At 38.1% G+C, this 21,306-nt stretch overlaps 1 protein-coding gene across 1 annotated transcript; it reads right to left on the bottom strand.

Annotated features, from left to right (window-relative positions):
- Nucleotides 1–347: 347 nt before the first annotated feature.
- On the bottom strand, nt 348–19,527 carry Gpr37 (G protein-coupled receptor 37). Its single transcript, XM_005333931.5, has 2 exons — nt 17,613–19,527; nt 348–1,712 (listed from the first exon to the last, which is right to left on the bottom strand). Exons 1-2 carry the CDS (start codon nt 18,627–18,629, stop codon nt 894–896), a joined length of 1,836 nt encoding a protein of 611 aa, XP_005333988.2. The 5' UTR covers nt 18,630–19,527; the 3' UTR covers nt 348–893.
- Nucleotides 19,528–21,306: the final 1,779 nt, after the last annotated feature.

Below are 21,306 nucleotides of genomic sequence, written 5' to 3'. Positions count from 1 at the left end.
AGTGCATTGTTTTTTATTCTTGATTCTGCCCATAATTCCTCATGGGAAAATCTGTAGCTCTACATGCTTGTTCAGAAGTGAATTTATTAGGAAAAAAAAAAGATAATTTCTTCCTACTCTATTTATTTATATTTTGTAAATATTAGGAAGTAATTTTACATCTATATCTGAATATTAAAAATACAGTTTTGTTTTAATATACAATATACTTTTATGAGTCATGCACATAAAATAGTACTATTAGGAATGCTTCTTTATAACATAGTGATTACCTGCCCCAACGGAGCATATAATTATAAAGCAGTAAGGCCAATTCTAAGTTGTGCATAGAACCAGTAACTGTGTCATTAAGGCAATTAAAAGATTTATTGAATGTTGGTTAAAAGTAGATTGACAATGACATTAAAGAATAAAGTGTAATTTATTTGGTGCTACTTGGTGAATGAATGCCTCTAAATACAAATCATCTCACAATACCATATACAATATACTTTCAATTACAACTCAAACATAAGGTAACTTGCAAAACCACATGGCTGTACTCAATATACAACAATTGTAATTTTTTAAAGAAAGGAAGAAATCTAGCAATTAATTAAATTAAGGTGCAGTAGCTTTTTCAAATAAAATATTAGCACCATACAGATAAAATAATCCTAAACTATTGGCCTTCTCATTCTTCTTAAATAACCAAATATAAACATTTTTTTCAGAGCACAAATATTATTTTGCAAAATCAGTTCTATGGTAGTTAATATGTATTTATTTGCTTTTTTTTCTTTTTTTCCCCTCTTTTTGCATGTTTTCCCCTAAAGAAAAATATGAAGTAGAAACATTCACAGGATATGAAAACCAAACAAATAAGCAAATCCGACCAAACCAAGTATTGTCCTTCAGCAATGAGTTCCAACCGAAGCAAAAGTGGACATTTCCCGGCGTATGGTACTGAAAGGAGACAGTTCGAGCTCTGTGGTGTACTCGTTGTCATTGTCATCACTGGTCACTGTTGAAGACTTCTGGATGCATTCTTCGCAGCAACAGCAGCAGCACTCCATGAACGCACGACTGAAGGGTTTGCAGAGACAGAAGAGGAGGACGGGGGTAACGCAGGACTTAAAGAATAAAAGAAACTGACTGATGATGTTAAGTAGGTCCATTGTCTGCTGTGAAACTCCGGTAGCCATGTAGGCAGTGACGATATTGCAGATATTTTCAGGAATAATGCAAAACCCATACAAAATGGTCAACGCCACTACTGTACAGTTCATCTGGCTTTCTAGTTGGATCTGCCGCTTATTCCCTCGGGTAGAGGCTTTCTCTGCTTTGCGGATTTTCCTTGCAGTCACTAAAGAGCAGGTGATGGTGAAAAGTGTGGGTAGACAAAAGTAACAGCCAAAATACCACCAGAGCCTCGCGCTGTCATAGGTGAGGGCCAAAACGTAGATGGTGTCCGGTAAATCGGGAGAGATCTTTATGACACATCGTTCTGCAGGAGCCCGGCCACTGAACCCCAGATCCTCCTTGCTCAGCTGGCGGAGAACGACCTCTGGAAGTGCCAGCAGCAGAGCGCCAACCCAAATCACAGCTAGTTTGGCCGTCGTTGAAGAACAGTTTTCGATCATCTCATAGTACATTTGTACATTGGTGGCAGCGCGGAAGCGGTCTATACACAGCGCACACAAGGTGAAGGTAGTAACTCCTAGAGAAGCAACCTGCAGGATGGGGAGAACCAAAAAACATTTATTCTGGGCGCTTTCTGAAAAGATCAATGCACTAAGAAATAAATGCAGATTGGTGAGAGAGAACCGTTTGCAGAAGGAGACATGGGTAACTGGAGTGATGACTGCAGCTGAATCACTTGTCAGAATAAAAATAGAAAAATATTTTAATGGCTATACAGTGATGCAGTGATGTAGTAAAAGAAAAAAATTTAGAACTGGAAACATCTATAAAGGTCAGTTATTCCAATACCATTTTCTTATAGATAAGAACTCAGAGACTCTAAGAATTTCGGATAACCTGAAAATGCCTGCCACCTAGAGATCCAGATAAGGAGTAAAGATAAGGGATATGCCCCTTTCTTTCATTACTGAAAAGACAGGTCACGTTTTCCAGCATGGAGGTCAATAGTGTGCCTCACACACAGCCAGCAATCAAGAACACTGTTTCCAGAAAGCTAGATAATGAAAAGTCTCCCCCAATTTCTAAATAAAGCATTTTAGTATTATTTTCAAAGGCAAACATTTACGGAAAAAAAGGAAAGAGGAATTCTTCAGAGGCCAAGATCAATGAGAAAAGAAATTCTAAGAAGGTCAGAGATGATCCCCCCCGACCACCACCACTACCACCATCCCCAGGGCATGTTTTCCACAGCAGCATCTGCCAGTCCCGATGAGGGTTTCAGGTTAGTTTTAGCTGGACAGATGAGGCCAGGTGCTCAGGTATGCAGAGGTGGGACACAAAGCTGGGCTGATATGGGTAAGGATTATGGCAAAGACTCCTTTTTAATTCAAAATTTCCTAAATACTGACATCTTTAGGTAGGAGTGTAGGGGGGGAGGAGAGAGAGAGAGAGAGAGAGAGAGAGAGAGAGAGAGAGAGAGAGAGAGAGAGAGAGAGAAACTAGCCTGCATAACCTGAGTTAGAAGTGAATTGGGGTTGGGATGTGGGTAAGGAAAATAAATCCTGACACATTCTAACTAAGAACCTGCACTTACATGGCATTAGGGCCAGAATTCACATTATCTATTTCTGGTTGTCAAAAGGATCAAAAATGTATTTACAATCACCCAGGTGCTTGGTATAGGCAAACACAAATCCTCTCTGGAAGAGTGCACCTTATAACCAGGCCTCAGACAAATCTTATAGATAAAATTCAAGGGAACATGAATTTACAAAATCAAAGTCTAAATCTAAATGAATAACAAAAGTTAAGAACCAATAATATGCTCCTATGTTTTCACACAAAGGTTTTTCCAAGAACATAAAATATATTCCTAATATAAACAGAATTCATTTGCCTATATTAAGTATTACACATACTTTAATCAGCACACAGATACACACATACCCAACACTAACACATATTTATTGATATCAGCTCTATGCCAAGTTTAATATTAGCGGTAAAAGACATAAGAAAGAGTCCTTTTCTCCCAAGAGGGAGAGGATGGTTTTCAAAGTCACAAAATAAACATAGCACTTGCCTGGGAGCATCAAATGTACTCAAATATTTTTGGAGTAATTTATGTAGTTTAGTGCTTATTAATGTAGCGATTATTGATATGAATGGAAGGTAAAATGCTAGTGAGGCTTCAGATAAAACAGGATACTAAAAGAAAAGTCCTAAGTGGATGGAATGCTTTAAACTATACCCCAGAAACCTGAGTATATGCATTCAGTCTCCTCTGTGGTCTGGTGGGAATGTTTAAGAAACATAGTCATGGGTCATGACTTGGTCAATGGATAAAAAAAGTATGTATAATGTTAATACCTGATATTTTAAAGTCAATGTGATCATGTTGACAAAAGAAAAACCATTTGCCATACAATTTTAGTACTTGAAACATTTGTTGTTTATCTACTGCATTCAAGCTGTCACTGTCCCCAGAGCTATGGCAACTTGCCTTGTGAATTCTGAGAGTTCAATGTCAAATAATCTCTCCTCTTGTCACACACTGCACAGTGTCTTCTAGTTAGAATGTAGAAAATACCAACATTACTCCATGCCATGACGAGTCTCATGCTTATTAAGGGAAACATGCCAAAAATGAGTTATAACAGGTTTTTAATTACATGAAAAATCAAAAATAAGGAAAAATATGATTAACCGAGCTCTAAATCAGTACAGATAAAGAGCTCATTATAACAACTCTTGTTCTCCAAGAATTGATTGTTTCAGAAATCCCCCCTAAAGACTAGTATAAGAAACATCAACCTAATATGACTGGGAAAAACTAAAAGCCATTCTATATTTACCTTGTAAAAATTAACTTTGAAACTAATGAGTTATTAATCCTGATGGAAATTTGTTTTTAATCTATACTGGAGACCAAAAATAATTCTAACACTGACTTCAACATTGTGTGATTACCTTCTGATTATGCCTTTTTTTTTAATATCAGTAATTGCCACACTTGAGGAAATCTGAGGATGGCCTGCCATTATCTAAAGGTCTACATCAAACAATATTGTTCTACTTTACTTTATAGATTTTCTACACTTTGGATTTAAGGTTTTCAAATGCTTTGATTCATTTCTCTTAACAATATAAAACAAAATTTCAAGTCGTCATATATATGCAAATACTCAGCAAGCCTCTCTGTGTAGTTTTCAGTAAGGCAAATCTTTGTGCATGGTTCTCTGTCACTATATATCCTGAATCAGTCCACAAATATGAAGTTAAGGCTGTATGCTTTGCATTCATTTAAAATTATGAATAACATTTCTAATAAAAGGAAAGCTCCGTATTATAAAAATACTAGAGTCTCTGAGAAGAGGCAGTGTGTTAGAAGCTCAGCATATCATTACTTTCAAAAAGCAAACAACACACAAAGGATAGCATCTTCTCCTCTACTAATCTCTCTAATTACCAGTGTAGAGATTTTCAAAAATCTGAACCAATTATCAGAACTGCTAGCATTTGCATCTCTACCTCCAACTTGGTTTCAGAGGAGTTCATGAGAGGTAACAGCGAACACACGCATGTGGGTGGATGTGGATTAGGATGGGTGTGTTAGATTGCCAACTCTAGTTATCAGAAGCTGTGCTGCACATTCATTCTTAATTAAAAGAACATTTTCCAAAAAGCAAGAGAACATTTTCTAAGTTCCATATATTCCATCTCACAAGACAATGAAAGCCCGGGGTGTGTCACTTATAGATGCTCCAACGTTTTGCTCAAGAATTATTTTGTGGTGCATTTTACTTACAGATGCCCATTTCTTCAGACATGATTCCCAAAAGCTTTAGTACCAATTAGAATCTCAAACATATTTGATCTGTAGTCTTCTTGATAAATCACAGATGGAGGGATCCTTTCCAGTTTTCATACACTAAACTCAAAAATCTCCTGTATACAGCTTCCCATTTTCCAACTGTACTTCTCACTGATAACATCCTCTGTGGTTAGGATCCAGCTGAAACAGGGTGAGCAATCCAGAAGAGTCACAGGAGTAACAGAGAGAGTTGCTGAAGAAGCCAATGAGGAAAGCAGAGTTGCCCCAGGTGCAGACAGTACTTTCAGCGTAGAGGCCAGCAGCAACTGCAGCCCAAATGCCACTCCTAGACATGCTTGCTCTCCTGCTGCCACTGCCTACAGTGTGACTTCAGATATTTTCAGATATTTATGCACCACATTTTGTGATGTGAAAAAGCAAGAATGTGGGAAGGTCCTGCTCAGTACTCCTCCAAATCATTATAGAAGGCAGTAACATATGTAAAGAATTAATTGCACCCCTCTGAATGGATTGATAAAAATCATCTGAATAAGTGGCGTTGGCCTAGTTTCTACTTACGCATATATGAAATTTACCCATGTAATTAAAATTCCTAAACGTTGTGATAACATGAAAAGATTTCCATCACAATTTTAAATGTACTTGTTTATGTACAGCTTATTAAAGATTCTACCAAGATGAATAGTGCAATTATATGCAATTATAAAACTGTATCATGAATGCTGGATCTTCTACATTTAATGACCATATCTGATTGCTAAAATTCAATATCACTATGAAATATGCTCCTGGGAGGAAAGCTGTTAAGCGTTGGCTTAGAAGGGTAGTACTTTGAAGCAGCATCCTGAGATGAAATGAGATGAAATCTCTTATGATTAAATTGCAATAGGAGGAATAATTAACAGCAACAAAAGCAGAACTGTAAACATTTTTAATAGAAAATACTATTAATTTTGAGAATTTCAAGATCAGAGGAAAGTTGGAAACAGAAAATTTTCACTATTTGGTGAACTAAGATATTGAGTTTTGTGAGGGAATTGGCATCAAAATTCAGAAATGGCAAGGGAATCAAAACAAACAACTCTGAGATCTTTTTCTTTTTCAAACAACAATGTTCTGCTGTTCTTTGTAGCCCAGCATGACAACAATAAAGCTCCTTCAGCTCCAGCCCTGTCAACATCCAGAGCAGTTGGGCTCTGAGCAGTTATGGCCACCTACGGCTTTGCTACAAGGCACAGGAGAGACTCAGCAGAAGCTGAGGCCTGAGAATTTACACATGGAAGTGGCAGCCCCAGTGCTAAAGCAGGGGGTCAAGGGCCACTCTTCTTGATCACCCCTATGATGTACTGTTCCCATTTCAGTGTTATTGTGGCTTTATTGAACTCCGTTTTTAGTGGCAAGGAGAGCCACTATATTAATGCTATGTGTGTGGGTGCATGTGTATAAATATATATTCATTTTTTGAGAGAGACAGAGAAACTACCAGATATGTAGTACACTGTGCTTGCTGCTAGGAACAATGATGAATCTGTCCTTAAGAGAGTTGGAATCCGAAGAGGAATTTTTTGACTATCCCACACCTGCTGCTACACATTCAACAAATTAGTTTATACACAGAATGACTCGTTACAGTCTATTAGAGGGATTGACTCGACTATGCACAATTCCTGACATGTTTGCAGTGACTTCCCTTGCTCGGAACATATCCACTCCACGTATGCTTGGAAACTGTACTTGAGAATCACTGGCTTAAGATAAAAATGGTAGACAAATATAATTCCAAAATATTTGGAAATTGCTACAGATGCCTAACTAGTTTCCCCAAGCTGACCAAATAATAAAATCTCCCTTATAAACATTTTCATTTCAGGGGATATGATCTAATTCCTTGTAAATATTATCACTGTCTTAGTTAGCCTATGAGATGAAGATAACCTTGGGATTTTGGTCATTTGACATATGGCTTTTTAACACCCATAAAAACCTAGGACAGTAGCATGGCAGTAGCATTTAAATGCGTGCCAGTACTTTAAAGCATGCATTTAAATCTGTGGGCCCAGAAGTAAAAAATAAATAAATAAATAAATAAATAAATAAATAAATCTGTGAAATGCGAAGATAACACATGCACACAAAGGCAAGATAATGCTGAAAACCACCCAGAACTGAGATCTCAATATGTTCTTTGTTGTTTTTGACATTCACAGTAACCCTCATAAAGTTGTTAAAGGTTTGCTCCTGGGTAGGAAAAATAAAAAAGGAACAGGAAAGAACGCCATTGGCTCTATATGTTATTTTCATAATACATAGGATCTTTTGAGGTTTAAATGTGTTTCTTTACACACTAATACATTTTAGGAATCAAAGTTGTGCTTTTGAAATATTTGTTAATTTGAGATTTATAAAGTACTTCGTAATGAATACTACAGGCTTGAATTATTCATATTATATAATAGTTTCATTGTATTCAAAACTTTAAGTGTTTTACTAAGCTTAACTGGACTCCATTTTGAAATCATTTTAAAAGGTTTATTTCTAATTATAGTCAATGTGCAAATGATTCTAGCTAATGGCCTAGACATTCCAGAGGAAATTCAGTACCATGATAACTTCTCATCTTTCCCTTGTCTCAGTTTCTTTAATAAAGGGAAAAGGAAATAGATATTCTTCCCATTATTATGGATACTGAAAAGAAAATAAACCACTGGAGTGAGAAAAAAATAAATCTATATAATATAGAGGATTTTTAAAATATAATGGAAATTTTTAAGAATGGCTTTTAGAGTTACCTTTTAAGTTTTGTTACAGAAACAAACTAACAAAAAGTAGGTGGTCCAATCAGGATAATGAAGAGCACAAATGTGGTCACCTGCATAAAAATGGTATATGTCTTCAGCTATTCCTTTATCAACATTGGCAAGACTGGATTTAGAGAAACTCTACCCAGTACTTATGTGAACCATAGGTATGCTCACCCTTCAAATGTTTCATCCCTCTCTTAAACTTGTGTTTTTGAAATCATGAATTCCAAATTTCAGTTTAGCTATTGTGTTAACCAATTTAAGATAGCCATTTTATATCAGTGAGAAATTAATGGTGAGAAATTAATCTATCCTACAAGACGTGGCAACAGTGACTTCAGGGAAAGATTTAGAGTACAACTGTCTTCTTCCATAGTAAGGAAAAAAAATGCACTGCTCTGTCCATCATGAGTTAATTTGAAGATTAATGCTTGCCTAGGTTTCTGTTAAAAATAAAACAAGTGAAAAGAAACCTATAAGGCAAAACAGTTAGTAATTGAGGTAGAAAGCTTAATTTACAGATCATGACATTATTGGATTTCATTGTCTCTCCTGCTCAACTTTCCAATTCAATGCAAATATCAGGCCCTGAGGAAACCTGGATTAACATATCCACTTTGTACTACATTAAGTCCATGTTCATTCAAAATACTATGAAGGAGTGCCCAGATGCTCTATGAAAACAGTAATCCATGGGGAGTCTGTCTTTTCTATTACTCCATTTCTCAGAAGCTTACTACCAACTAAAGGAATGAAGCAACTATGAAGAATAAGAGTAACCTGTGAAACAGACATCAGAGAGCACTTCTCTTTTTTCAGTACAACTCTTATTAAATAAATACTACCTTTTGCTAAACTTTTAGTACTACCCATCAAGATTACCACTGATTGGGGTGGGGGGAATGATCAAAGACCTTCTAAACAAAAAAACAAACAAACAAAAAGAACTTCTAAGCAAAATGCCCTTTATGTGAAATTAACTCTACATATTTAAGTACAGTGAAATGACTGGAATACATTAATTTTTATAAAATAGGGTGACTTCTAAGGAAGGTTATGATAACAAGCATTCTAATCTAACTTCTATTTCATATAAAAAATGTTTAATACATCTATTTATGAGTTGTCCTTTGTTTACAAGTGACCCTCAGAAACAAGGACTTTATTGTTAAGAAAACCCATTCATTTGGGCCATGAATGATAACCTATTATAACTTAGTGGTTGTGGGACTAACAACAGTCAGGAGAAAAGCAGGATGAGCAAAGGATAGAGTTTCCTCTGAAACCCTAAATGACCTGGGCTTGTGCCTGTGGCTTCCAGCATTTTCCATAACCTTCCTCCTTGCAGCACTTCAGGGCAACTTCCCCATGAAAAGAGTACTGCTTTGAGCACCAACAGGAACAGCATGTTTATTGATGACCTTTTTTAAAAGTTCTTCATTACAAAGCACACTATGGCAGTAGCACATGTCAGTTACTGAGTTTTCAGACCAAAAGCAGCAAGGAGATTTGCCTCACCCTTCCCAAGTACACACACATCTCTAGAATGAAATAGAGCTTTCACCACCAAGCTTTGGCAAAAAGAAGGTATTTTATTCTTATCTACATTACTGATTTTGGTGTGTGTGTGTGTGTGTGTGTGTGTGTGTGTGTGTGTGCGCGCGCGCTGGGGGTTGAACCCAATGCTTTGTGCATGCGAGGCAAGCACTCTACCAACTGAGCTTATTCCCAGCCCCATCTCTGATATTTGATCTAACTCACCCACATAGAACAAATATTCATCTTGACTGCTCATGTATGTGATTCCTGAAGTCATGGCCTAAAAAATATTTTGAAGGCAGCAACTATCAACTGTCATTAATGACCTCATCTACACTTTCTTTTCTCTTGCTTAAGCTTAATAACATGCTCACACTTATTTAAAAAAACAATTAAGGCTATTTAAAACTGACATATCAGCCTAAAACATCTCTTGATTTCATACATCTCTTCTTTTCCTTTATACTCCTAGCTTAAATTAAGATTTTCTTTCAAGTATTACTTTTGTAGCACAATGCATTCCTTGTATAGTTTTAAAAATCCATTTAACAACAGTTTGTCCTATGTTATTATTTAACTATAAATTTTTGTGTTCATTAATATAGTAATGCAAATTAAGCAAAATTAGCATCATTTGTCCTAAGATAAAAGCTAAATATTGGAATCAACATTAAAATTTTTTATTTTCCATGCTTATTCTCAGTAATTATGAATTCATTTCAAAAGTGTAATTTCCCCTAAGATCACATTCTAGTTTTCAATCCTTGGTATTATTATAAGATTCCTAATAAAAATTAAGTGGACTTAATTTATTAATTATTAAATTAATTTTGATTTGTGCACCTGTGGGTCCTGATGAGTATCCAAAGAACAGGAACAAATTTTACCTATTTCCCTTTGTGACTAATGACAATCATTTGCATGCTGGTGCTCCCAAATTAAAAATTAAATTATTTGTAACTGGATCATTATGATTTGAGTCATACTGAAAAAACACATTCTAAGATAAAATTTCTAAGCTTTTAACAAGAATTCTACCATTGATATTCTGTGAAATAAGTATTCTTTCTTCATTCAATCCTCTATAAAAAGCCAATGTTTCTAAATCTCACATCTTAGTGTGAATTATTGTATCAGTTACTTTTCCTATATGAGGGATTTGAATCAAGAAGACAGTAAATTTAGGAGGAAAGAACCTGAAGGTGAGGAGTATGGAAAAGGGACTGTTTTGGGGAAAAAATGGCAACCTTGAGTCAACCTTGAATTGAATCAGTAAGAATGAGTTACTCCACATAGGAATCAAATCAATGACCTTGGTTCATGAAGGCTATGAACCATTCAAGTGTGCAGATAGATAACACTGAAAACCATCATAAATTCATATTCTGTCTCTAGAATGATTTCAGAACTGAGATTATATCCCATGTCTTATGGAAGCTTTGTAGAAACTACCTGTATCTACCTTGCAAATATACAGACTTCATATTAAGGGTTACAATAATCTTATTGTCCACTCAACCCTGAAATTTTAGTTTGGATCATTTCTTCTAGCACAAAGAATACTGTTCTAATTAGGAGATTTAAGAATTAGTCTTACCAACAAGGTTGACTAATTATGGGACCTTGGCAGGTCAATTTTGGGAGAGGTGGAACATCTGGAGCGCCCCTGAAGAATGGGAGCAGAGTGCAGTGCCAGACACAAACCTCCATGCCCAACAGTTTGTTCATCCTTCTTCTCCCACAGTCTACATCTCAGACACAGGTCCATGTGTTTCCAGTGGGACACTGTTAAATCTAGTTGTGACACATAAAAATGTCATTAAACATGAAAGAATTCCATCAAGGTCCACGCAGCATTAACAAGACAGTTAAGAAGATAGACCCTCACCTCACTTACCCTCACTCTCACTACCTCAGATAGACGCATAAGTTCAGACCTCTCTAGCTTTTGCAGACATACATACTTCCTATTCTCTGCTAAAAGATGCTTTTCTGACATAACCATATACTTTGGGAGCCCTCAGTATCTCAGGGCAAATCCTCACTCTGAGTGTACCCTTGACATGTTAACCAGTTCTTGGGAAAGTCCATTTGTTATGCTTCCCACTCCCCCATTCTACAGTAGCATCCAAAGTAGCTCCCTGGCCAGCCTCCTAGACTCTCTCCAGTCAAACTGAATACTACATACATTCTTGAGATTTTCAGGTTTAGGGAAAAAAAAAGTAAACTCGATCTAATGTACTATAATTACACTGATAAATAAACTAAGTAAAAAATTTTAAATCTATTTAATATCCTCATCACTGTTAAGAACTCATGAATGCAAAGCAGAGATGGAGTTCCATATTTTTAAAATTCCATATTTTAAAAGAACTTTCCAGGACTGTCCTATCTGCTGAATAACCTTGCCAATTATAATGGGCTTCCTGTCTAAGAAAGCTTTAGAAAATAGGAAACCAAGATTAAAAATTTTCATAGTAGTAACTTTTCACCATGGATCTCAGATGTATAGGCATCTATAATGATTAGTGATAAGAATATGATTGAAAAGAATGATGGAGAAAACAGTTTTTGCTCCATCTTTGTCACAACCAGGTCCATTCCATAATGCTTTGTTAAAACCTCTACTATAGTATTTGTTATGTTGTAGAACGTCATCCTACTTTTCTTTAGCTTTAATAATAGTAGCATAACAATGATATTTGTCTTTGAAAAAATGCCCTTCTTCTCCCATATTCTCCTGCCCACTCCTAACATAGTGTCTCTCATTGAAGAAAAGCCCAATAAATGAGTGATGAATGGATGGATAGTGACTCAAAGAATACACAATAACACATTTGGAAAAAGATTAGAGTAAATAGTGAATTATTCATACTGTTCCTTAATCAGTTATTGGGTGTTTCATAATCCTTAAAAGCTAAATACCAGATAATAAATCTGGAAGGGAAGTAAAGTAAAATGCATGCTTAAGTTTACATTTTAGTGGCAAATTTTAGAAAATGGCACATTCTCTTTCCAATCAAAGGTCAACTATTTGAAGTTTGAATTTGAATTTCAGAACTTTTACTTCTTATGTTAAGATCCAAATTAGATAACTTCACCATGTACCATTCAGGAATGAAGTTATAAATAAAAGCACACTCTTACAAACTGGTTTTCTTTCCTGCTGGTGTCATCCACTAAAATTTTTCACTTGCACGGAAGTGTAGAAAATGATTATAAAGGGATTAATGGGAAATCATAAAATATTTGTTAAGCACCATTCCTACACACTGAGTCCATTTTCCCTGAGAATATTATTAGCAATTTCCAAATTGCTAATAAAACTGCATGTTTCCACTTAAAAGTCCATCAGAATACCGAATGACTAATATACAACTCAAGCAAATTTAGCATCTGCCATGCTTAATGTGCTACAATTTGAATGTGGGTATTAAGAGAAATTGGTGTAACTTTGCAAACTAGTGTGGCCATGCCACCTTTAGCCTCAGTACCCTTCTTTTCTTGCTTGTCAGTTCTAACTACAATTGAAGGCAAGAAAGAGCATTAGTTTCATTCACTTTAAACCAGTATTTCTAAAGCTATTGCAGAGGCTGGCTCTTCAGAGAACATTTTAGATTTGTTATATATTATCCCTTGACCAGAGACCTGGTGAGATGTGTTCCTTTTATTTACTTTTTACTCCCACACAGGAATATTGTATTCTAGTAAAATAAAAATATTGTTACATCTGAGATTATCTTACACCTTCTTGAAGACTTTTGCCCTACCACACATCATGATCATGATTATTCAAAACCCCCAATTAACATCCAAACAGAAATAAATATTTGGTGATTGATCTAGATCATATGATACACTTACTCTGACTGGCTTCAGTCCATCAAGTAATGAACAAAGAGCTGCTTGGGTTGCCATGCTCAAATCCTGAATGATTTGGCTTTAAACATTTGTTAAATTCTGAAGTAAGTGGTATGGTGGGGACTCCTCTGCCACTCTCCTTTTTAATATACACCCAGACCTCCATCTCTAAACATAAACATGATCCCCCCGCTTCCCACATACAACTGTTACTTTGATTATAGTTTTTTACTGGTGACAATTTGATAGTGCTGTATCTATGATGATGTCCCCCATTCATTCAAATGCTTGACTCTCCTAACTGCTTTTCCTACTATTTCATTTGTATTTGGTCTTTATGAGATGTATCACGAGGCCACAAAGATATCTTATCCCTGGAATAGAAAGGGAAAAGTTTATCAACTACAACAGTTCCCAAAACATTTCTACTCACAGCTATATGAATATGCCATATTCACAACATAAAATCCCCTTTCTTTCAACTTACCCCGGAAAGTAGATGCTATCCTTACATTTTGGGTCAACAAAATGAAATAAATAGAAGAGTGAAATGCCAATTGCAAAGACTGCAGCATCTGCTCAAAAACATTCTTATTTTTCTACCAAGCCCAATCTTCCCAAAATTCCCTTCCACATCAGATAATACTAACATCCAGTCTGACAAAAGAAAAAAAAAATCATCAAATAAAAGAAAAAAAAAAGATTGGAGAGAAAATCAAAAGAGTTGATAATAATCCATGTGGATAAATTTTAAAATAAAGAAAAGTTTAAAAGATAAAAATCACTGGAAGAGGCTGATCACATTACTGGAAAAATGATAGATCCTACATTATCAATCAATAAGAGTATATATGGTTTTAGGAAGGGAACTATCAAGAAAGTAAACACAAGTAAAAAGTGATGGAAAGGCAAAATATAGAAATATGAAAAAAGACAAATGTCAAAGAGTCTTTATATGTATCAAGATCAAGAGGAAAAATATCAGGAGGAAGTTCAAAAAAATGTAAAATATTCATAATGTCTTACCAATCTACTTTGTGATTTTTAAGAACATGAAATATAACCTATAGAATCTTATCATCAAAATGTTTGGCAGAATAAAAGTATACTTAAGTCATGAAAATTTTAAAACTGTAATCAGTTACCAATTGCTAGTTTATGAGAAACAAGATGAAACTTAGGAATGTAAAAAAAAACATAAATATTATCATATAACAAAGATGCTAACTGGGCATATTGTTTTCCCTGTCTAGTAAATACAGAAATGTTTAAAAGATGCTAAGGAGTATCAATTTAAAACAAAAAGAAAAGAAAGAAGCAATGTCACTGGATTTGTCTTTTGCCTTATAGATATTTGTCTAATTAGCAACATGGTGGAGAAGTATGGAGACCAAAAGTCTTGTTGCCACATACTAGGTATTTGCTTGGAATGCTAATTTTTCTTCTGAGTCCTGTGTTTCATCACTAAAATGCAAGGGTTGGTTGAGAATATGCTCTTTCTAATTTAACATGCTAATTCTAAAGTCAGTGTTGTGGATACTGTGGTTCTCCACCCACACTGGTCCCTCCCAACATCCTTCAGAAATGAAACATTGCTTCCCTTGACTATTGGGTGATAGCTCTTGGTTACATTTGTCTCTCTAGGAACTGCCCTTTACCAAACAGATAGATCAGACTCAAGGTTATGCTCCACTTCTGGGAGCAACTTGTTTCCAATGATGGGTTCCGTTAGATAAGACTGGGCGCTCTGGCCTCAATTCAGGATTTCTCTACATGCTTCCACCCATCCCTCTCAGCACTAGAGGTCCTCTTATTGAGGGCTGAAGACTTTAAGGCAATTGTATCATAGTGAAACTTCTCCTTTTACCCAGTCCTGTTTCCTTCATCCCCTAATAGGTACTGAACCCAAAAGCATGCTTTAGTAAACTTCATGCCCCAATAAATCTCCATCTCAGGGTATGATCCCAACATAGGACAGGCACTAAATCTCTCTTACTTCTGTGAAAACAGCAGTGCCTCCTGGAGGCAGAAATGCTTTATTTTGACATTTGAACTTCATGTTCTTAGTAATTAGGAATTATGAAGCTACTGCAATGGTCTGATAATTATTTTTATAAAACATGCTAAAACATTTCAAAATAATTTCAGATTCTCTTCTCTCCTATCCTGCTTTTCCTTCCATTCTATTTGCCCATGGTCATTCTAAGATTTATCATAAAGCCACAAAGATTACAAAACCGTGGAATAGAATGGGAGAAGTAGGAATATAGAAATACTACATACTAAGATTTTGACTCACAATTCTACCAGTAAATATATGGAGAATGTTTATGTTAAATATTTATGTTTAAATGTATGATATAAATATTATGCAAATATTTAAATGTAAAATGTAAATTTTCAAGAAAAAATAAGGCAATATTTTTTAAGTCTTTCTTCTCTAGGAAGAATAAAGCCTAGTTTCAATAACTGGGAAAAATAGATAAGATCATAAAGATGGGGGGGGGGAACTAAGCAAAAGACAGATTTTTACAGACCAGGAGAAAAATGATTAAAAAAAACCAAAATATTTTTAAGGAGAAAATTAAATTGGACAGTGAAATAAAAATGGAAGGCAATATCAATACATTTAAAAAACAGAATTAGGGAGAAAAAAATTAAAACAAATGCGTAAAAAATACCATTGTTCAAAACTGTTTGGTCTGGCTAAACTAAGTTTTTATATACTTTCCTGAATTTGAGAAACTTCTTTTCATTTCAAATTTCCCTTCAAGAACTTTGGTAATTTTCTTTTCTTTCTCTAGTTTCTTTTTTCGATTGTGTTGTTTTCCAGTACAAAGGTTTCTCTATGTCCAGAACATTTCCAGTGAGACAAGTCAATACCCTTCTCTCTTATTAGGATAGGTACCTCTCCTGTTCCCTTTATACTTTACTTTCTGTCTCCTTTCTTGCATAAATTAATTTCCTGTAATTCAAATAAGAGAGAAATTCTAAACTGAAATTGACCTTGAAAGGGCAGTTAGTAAATAGATATTCTTGAACACAAATTCTACTACCTCCTTCCCAATTTGAAAATAAACTATCTCCCAAATAAGTGTAATTGTTTCAGAGACACTTCAAGCTTGGCAACAGAGAAGTCCTGGAACCTACCAAAGTCACAGCAGCTGACTAGTAGCCCTGAAATGATTCTGCATCTGATCCCTGTCAAGATAACAGAGGGTCTTATTTACTGTCTCTTGCTTTGGTCCTTTTAAGTAGGTGCTGTTTTCTGTTTACTTATCCCCTAGCTTTAGGCCCTGGAACAATGTTGAACATAGTGTCACTGGCCCTGGTGCCAGACAGGATCAGGGGCTCTGGAATATTTACAGTTTCCCTTCTTCTGCTTCCATAAATGAAATGGACAGTCTGAATGGAGAAAATCAAGGGCCAGCTGGCTAAAAACACAACTGGCAGCAAAACACTTGGGCCCCTTCCAAGAGCTGGTGTTTAAAGAGAGGCCATTTAAAGAGCAAATTCCAACTACCACAATTCTGGTTTGGGACATTTATTGTAGGATGAAGCAGTAAAATCCTACTCAAAATGATAATCATTTTCAAAGTTTGGAAACTATATATGCCTCTGTCTTCCTAAAATTTTCTAGACTAAGAGTAAATGCCTTAAAAATCAATCCTTTACACCCATAAAGAATAGCAAATACCTACTTGGAGAATATTAAACAGATTTTGTGCCATTATAACCAGTCTTTTACTTAGGTTCATTATACAAAAATAATAAAATTGTTATGAAATTCAGAAGGAAAAGAGATATAAGAAATGACCTGAGACTTTAGATGAAATACTCTGGAAGATAGTGAGACACGTAACCTATTTTGAGGAGTTATTAATATATCCTGAGGCCAATCAACCAAGAAAAATTTCCTTTTTTTTTCAAATAAAACGTTGCTTCCACTTATGCATCTTGAAAGACTGTAATAATCTTTTTGGAGGAGAAAAATTACATTGAAGTATTAGAAATCTAGTAAATAAATGTTAATGCCTCCCTCCCCTCCTCCCTCTTCTTCTCTATTTTCCTGATTCTTGCTATGCTCTGATAAGGACAATCATAGACTGGCCATTATTTTAACTCTGGAATCTCCAATAGGTGCCAAGTGAGAAATATACATAGTATCATATTCAAAAAGAGAGATTTAGAATCCAAACAATTCTATGCATTCTGAGACCATCATTTTTTTTTCCTACAGCCCAGAAACAGCTGAATTTGAAGGTGATCTAGAGAAGCTGCCTCTTTTTTTTACATATACACATATATACTTAAATGATTGGAAAGATAGATGGAGGGACCCAAAGAAAAAGCGAAGAGGTTCAGCCAGGTAGGTGCGTCCAGCAGCAGTTCTTTGATGTATACTCCCGGAAATGGATAAAGCCAGTAGCTTGAGAACCCCTAGAAGGCATTACCTCGATATAGGGCACAATCTTGCAGGAGAAGTCCTCCAACAGCCACTTCTTGGTCAGCTCGTGGAAAATGACGAGTGGAAGGCAGAAGAAGATGATGAGAAAGTCCCAGAAGGCCAGGTTGGCCAAGAGGGAGTTGGAGATGCTCCGCATGTAGTAGTTGTGACACACAATGCACATCACCGCCAGATTGCCAATGATGCCGGTTCCAAAGATCACCACTGATAAACACATGACTGCGTAGGCTCCATATGACTCCTGGGTCAGCGGGTAGAAGGGGTTCTTCAATCTCACCCGCCGGCTGGTGCTGTTCCCCCGACGGGGACCCCAGTGATCATGAACTCCCTCACCAGAGGACCCATTCTGGGGTAGCGCCCTGCCGGGAGGTGCAATTGTCCTCCCTTCGTGCCCCGCCGGTCCATTAATTGTTTTGGATGAGGGCTTGTGGTGGGTACTCTGTAGTTTCCCTGCTCTTCTTGGCCAATAGAAAAGATCGCTGGCTCCAGGTTCTGTTCTCACGCTCTGCTCCTGGCTGCGCCGGGAAATACCAGAGCTTCTGGCACTCTTCTCGTCCTCCTCTGAGGTCTGAAGGAAGAGTTGGAGGGCCGTTGGGTCCCCTCTCCCCAAATTTCCAGGTGCCTCCTGACTGCGGGCATCTTTCCACCTCCAGGCTCCAAGTGGAGGTCCCGAGGGCCCGACCTCCGACGTCTCCGCCCCTCTAGCGGCACCAGGGTCACCGCCCCGGGCAGCCCGTAGGTCCCCGGAGGGCACATCTCGTGCCCCTTTCTCTGGTTCCTCCCTGGGTGCGCGTGCTCTCAGAACGTCTCTTGCAAAAATTCCTGGTCCCCAAACATCCCTGCTGCGGCGCTGGATCAATGTAGGTGAGCAGCCCTCCCCGAGACAAGTTTCCTTTCTGGCCGCGGGGACAAACCCGAGCGCAGAAGAGAAAGAGGAAACCTTGAGCAGTAGCAGAAGCAGCAGCCGCGATGTGCGACCGAGTGGCGCGCCCCGGGCCCGCATGGCTTGGCTAGGGCGCACCTTGCAGCCGCCGCTCTTGCTTAAGACCAACACCTGCTGCCTAACTTGCTGCGGAGAGTTAGCCACATGTCACATACTCACCCCCGCCTGGGCAGCGGGGAACCGGAGATTACCGGGAGAGTGGGGGATGGGTCTTGGGGTCCCCCCTACAATCCTTCCTCGTTTGGTGTCCTGTGCATTTCAGCCAAATCCAGTCCAAGCTCTGTGTACCCCCAAGGTTCCGAGAGGAAACAGCTGCTCCGGGTGGCTGACCTTGAAAAGTTGCAACCAACACCTGATTGTTGATTAATGTTGCGACTGGGTGAAGCCCGGACGGACGAAGCCCTGTGCGCCTCCCTGCCTTTGGGTGGTGGTTGCCTTCTTGGTAACAGTTGCTCTGCCTATTTACATCCTTTCGCTACTGCTTTATCCAGTTGCAAGCCGAGGTCTCTAAAGGGAAAGAAAAACAACTCCCCCTCCCCCAGATGACTGACAGTCACAATCCCCGCTCCCCGCTCGTTGGAAACAGGTTGCAAACAGACTCAGAGCTGATGCACCAGGAAACTCTTGCCCCACCTAACCCCAGCGACTTTCGAGGCTAATGTTGCCAAGAAGAAGCCGACTGGAAACCTGCGGCCACTGTCAAAGTTGCTTCTCCTCCGGCTCAAAGTTGACGAGGCGGCGGCGCTGGCTGCTGGGCGGCGTACCCCTGCGGAGACAGGAATCGTGGGGGAAGGGGGAGAAGAGGGCGCTGCTGGTGGGTGGACAGTACCGTCGACCGCAGAAGCTTGTCACTGCCACAGCCGGCGCAGGCCAGGCGGAGAGTGTGGTGCCTGGAACCGCCGCGGGCAAGGCAGTGCGTGGCCGGGAAGGGGGAGGTGGCCCAGCCTCTTCCCGCCGCTTCAGCCACTGCGCGAGCGGGCGAGACAAACGGTCTGCCCCGTGCCTCCTCCCTTACCCCTCCTCCTCCTAGAGAGAGATTCTGCATTGTTGGGAGACCGGATCCCCTGGTGGTTTACCACTCACTAAACCCACACACATTTCATTCAAGCCATTTGTAGTGGTTTTCACTCTTAGGAGCTGGCAGCGGCGAGGGAATAAGGGCGGAGGCGCGGAGCCTGAGCTGCTAGAGGCTAGGGGATGAACCCCACAGGTTCATTCCCCAGATGTCAGAACCAGCCAGACCGGTTCTGGAGCCTGGGTGCAGGGTGGTGGTGGAAAGAGGAGATGGAAGGGGTGGGATAATGGAAGCGGGATGGTCACTAGAGAGTGGAAGGAGTGAGACCCACATCACTGCCTCCATTAGGCCACCGCAGGTGCGCATGCCCAGGCGTCAGACCCCCTGGGAGTAGAGAGGTAAAGCGCACCCCTCCTTAGATATTCTTGAGAGCTGAGTCAGGAGAGAAAAGGCGCTGGAAGGTTTCATTCATAGAAAATGAGAATGGGATTCAGAATGAGAATGCTCTGTATGTGCCATTACCTTTAAGACAGATTTAGGAAGCATCCAACTAGGGGTTACTTCCAACTACCCAGAGCACAAGGGAAGTTTTGTTTGATGAAGTAGTGAGAAATGACAGGAGGGGCAAATAATATGAACAGAACGCCCCAAAGGGCCCACCATGAATTTCTAATTTTTATACTATACCCAAACCCCGGTCACAGCTGTTGGGTTGCAGATAAAAAAGACAACTATCAGATGAATTGGTTAAGTGAAAGTGATAGAGGAAGAAATAAACACCATCTGAAACAAGAAAGAAAGGAAGGGGGGGGCCAATAAACCTGAGAGATACAAGAGAAAATACAATGAAAAACATGAAGCTAATTTTGGTAGGTAGAATATTGGTCCTCAAAAAGAAGTCCAAAACCTGGTACCAACACCTGTGAATATGCTACCTGACAGGTGAAATAGGAGTTTCATATGAGAAACAAAGGATCTTAAAGTGGAAAGAGTATCATGGATTATACACCCAGGAACACTGCAGTCTTTAGGTTCTTATAAGTGGTAGTGGGGGGCGGGAAATGGGAAGCCAAGATGTGACCCAACACAAAATGTGAGCAATCCTCTTGGAGCTGAAATAAGGAAGGAAAATGTCTGCCACCCATTTGAGACATTTGACCTAGAACTACCCATTTGGTTTGTTTAAGTCAATATATTGGGGTCATTTGTTGCAGCAGCAATAATAAGCAAATGCACAAATTCATCTGAAAATGAAGGAAACAGGAACAATTTTATAAGGAAATACCAAAACTAGCTCAAGAATAACAGTTTTAGAAACCCAAGGAAAACTGTAATGTTAAATAAATTAAATCATTTACCAACATCTATTCACAAGGAAGCACTAGACCTTGATATATCCTAAAGAATAAATATGCATTTATACAAAATGCCTGAAAGCTACTGGATTAATATCATGAAACCAGAATATCAAAATCAGACAAAGAAAGAGAAAAAATCATGACTTAAAACTCCATATTTATTTATGAATTCATTTATTCATTTACACACACTAATTCTCTCAAATTTGTTAAATCACTAAATAAATATTCTTACTTAGGGAGTAATAGTGAATAAAATAAACTTTTACTCTCAGTGAATTTAAATTTTCTTGAGAAAGGCAATAAAAAAATAAGCAATATGTATTATGCTAGGTCATAAGTGCCAAGGAGGCAAAGGAATGAG

The sequence above is a fragment of the Ictidomys tridecemlineatus genome, chromosome 2 (genome assembly GCF_052094955.1).
Source record: "Ictidomys tridecemlineatus isolate mIctTri1 chromosome 2, mIctTri1.hap1, whole genome shotgun sequence".
NCBI classification, from domain to species: Eukaryota; Metazoa; Chordata; class Mammalia; order Rodentia; family Sciuridae; genus Ictidomys; species Ictidomys tridecemlineatus.
This window is presented reverse-complemented; position numbering and strand designations above follow the sequence as displayed.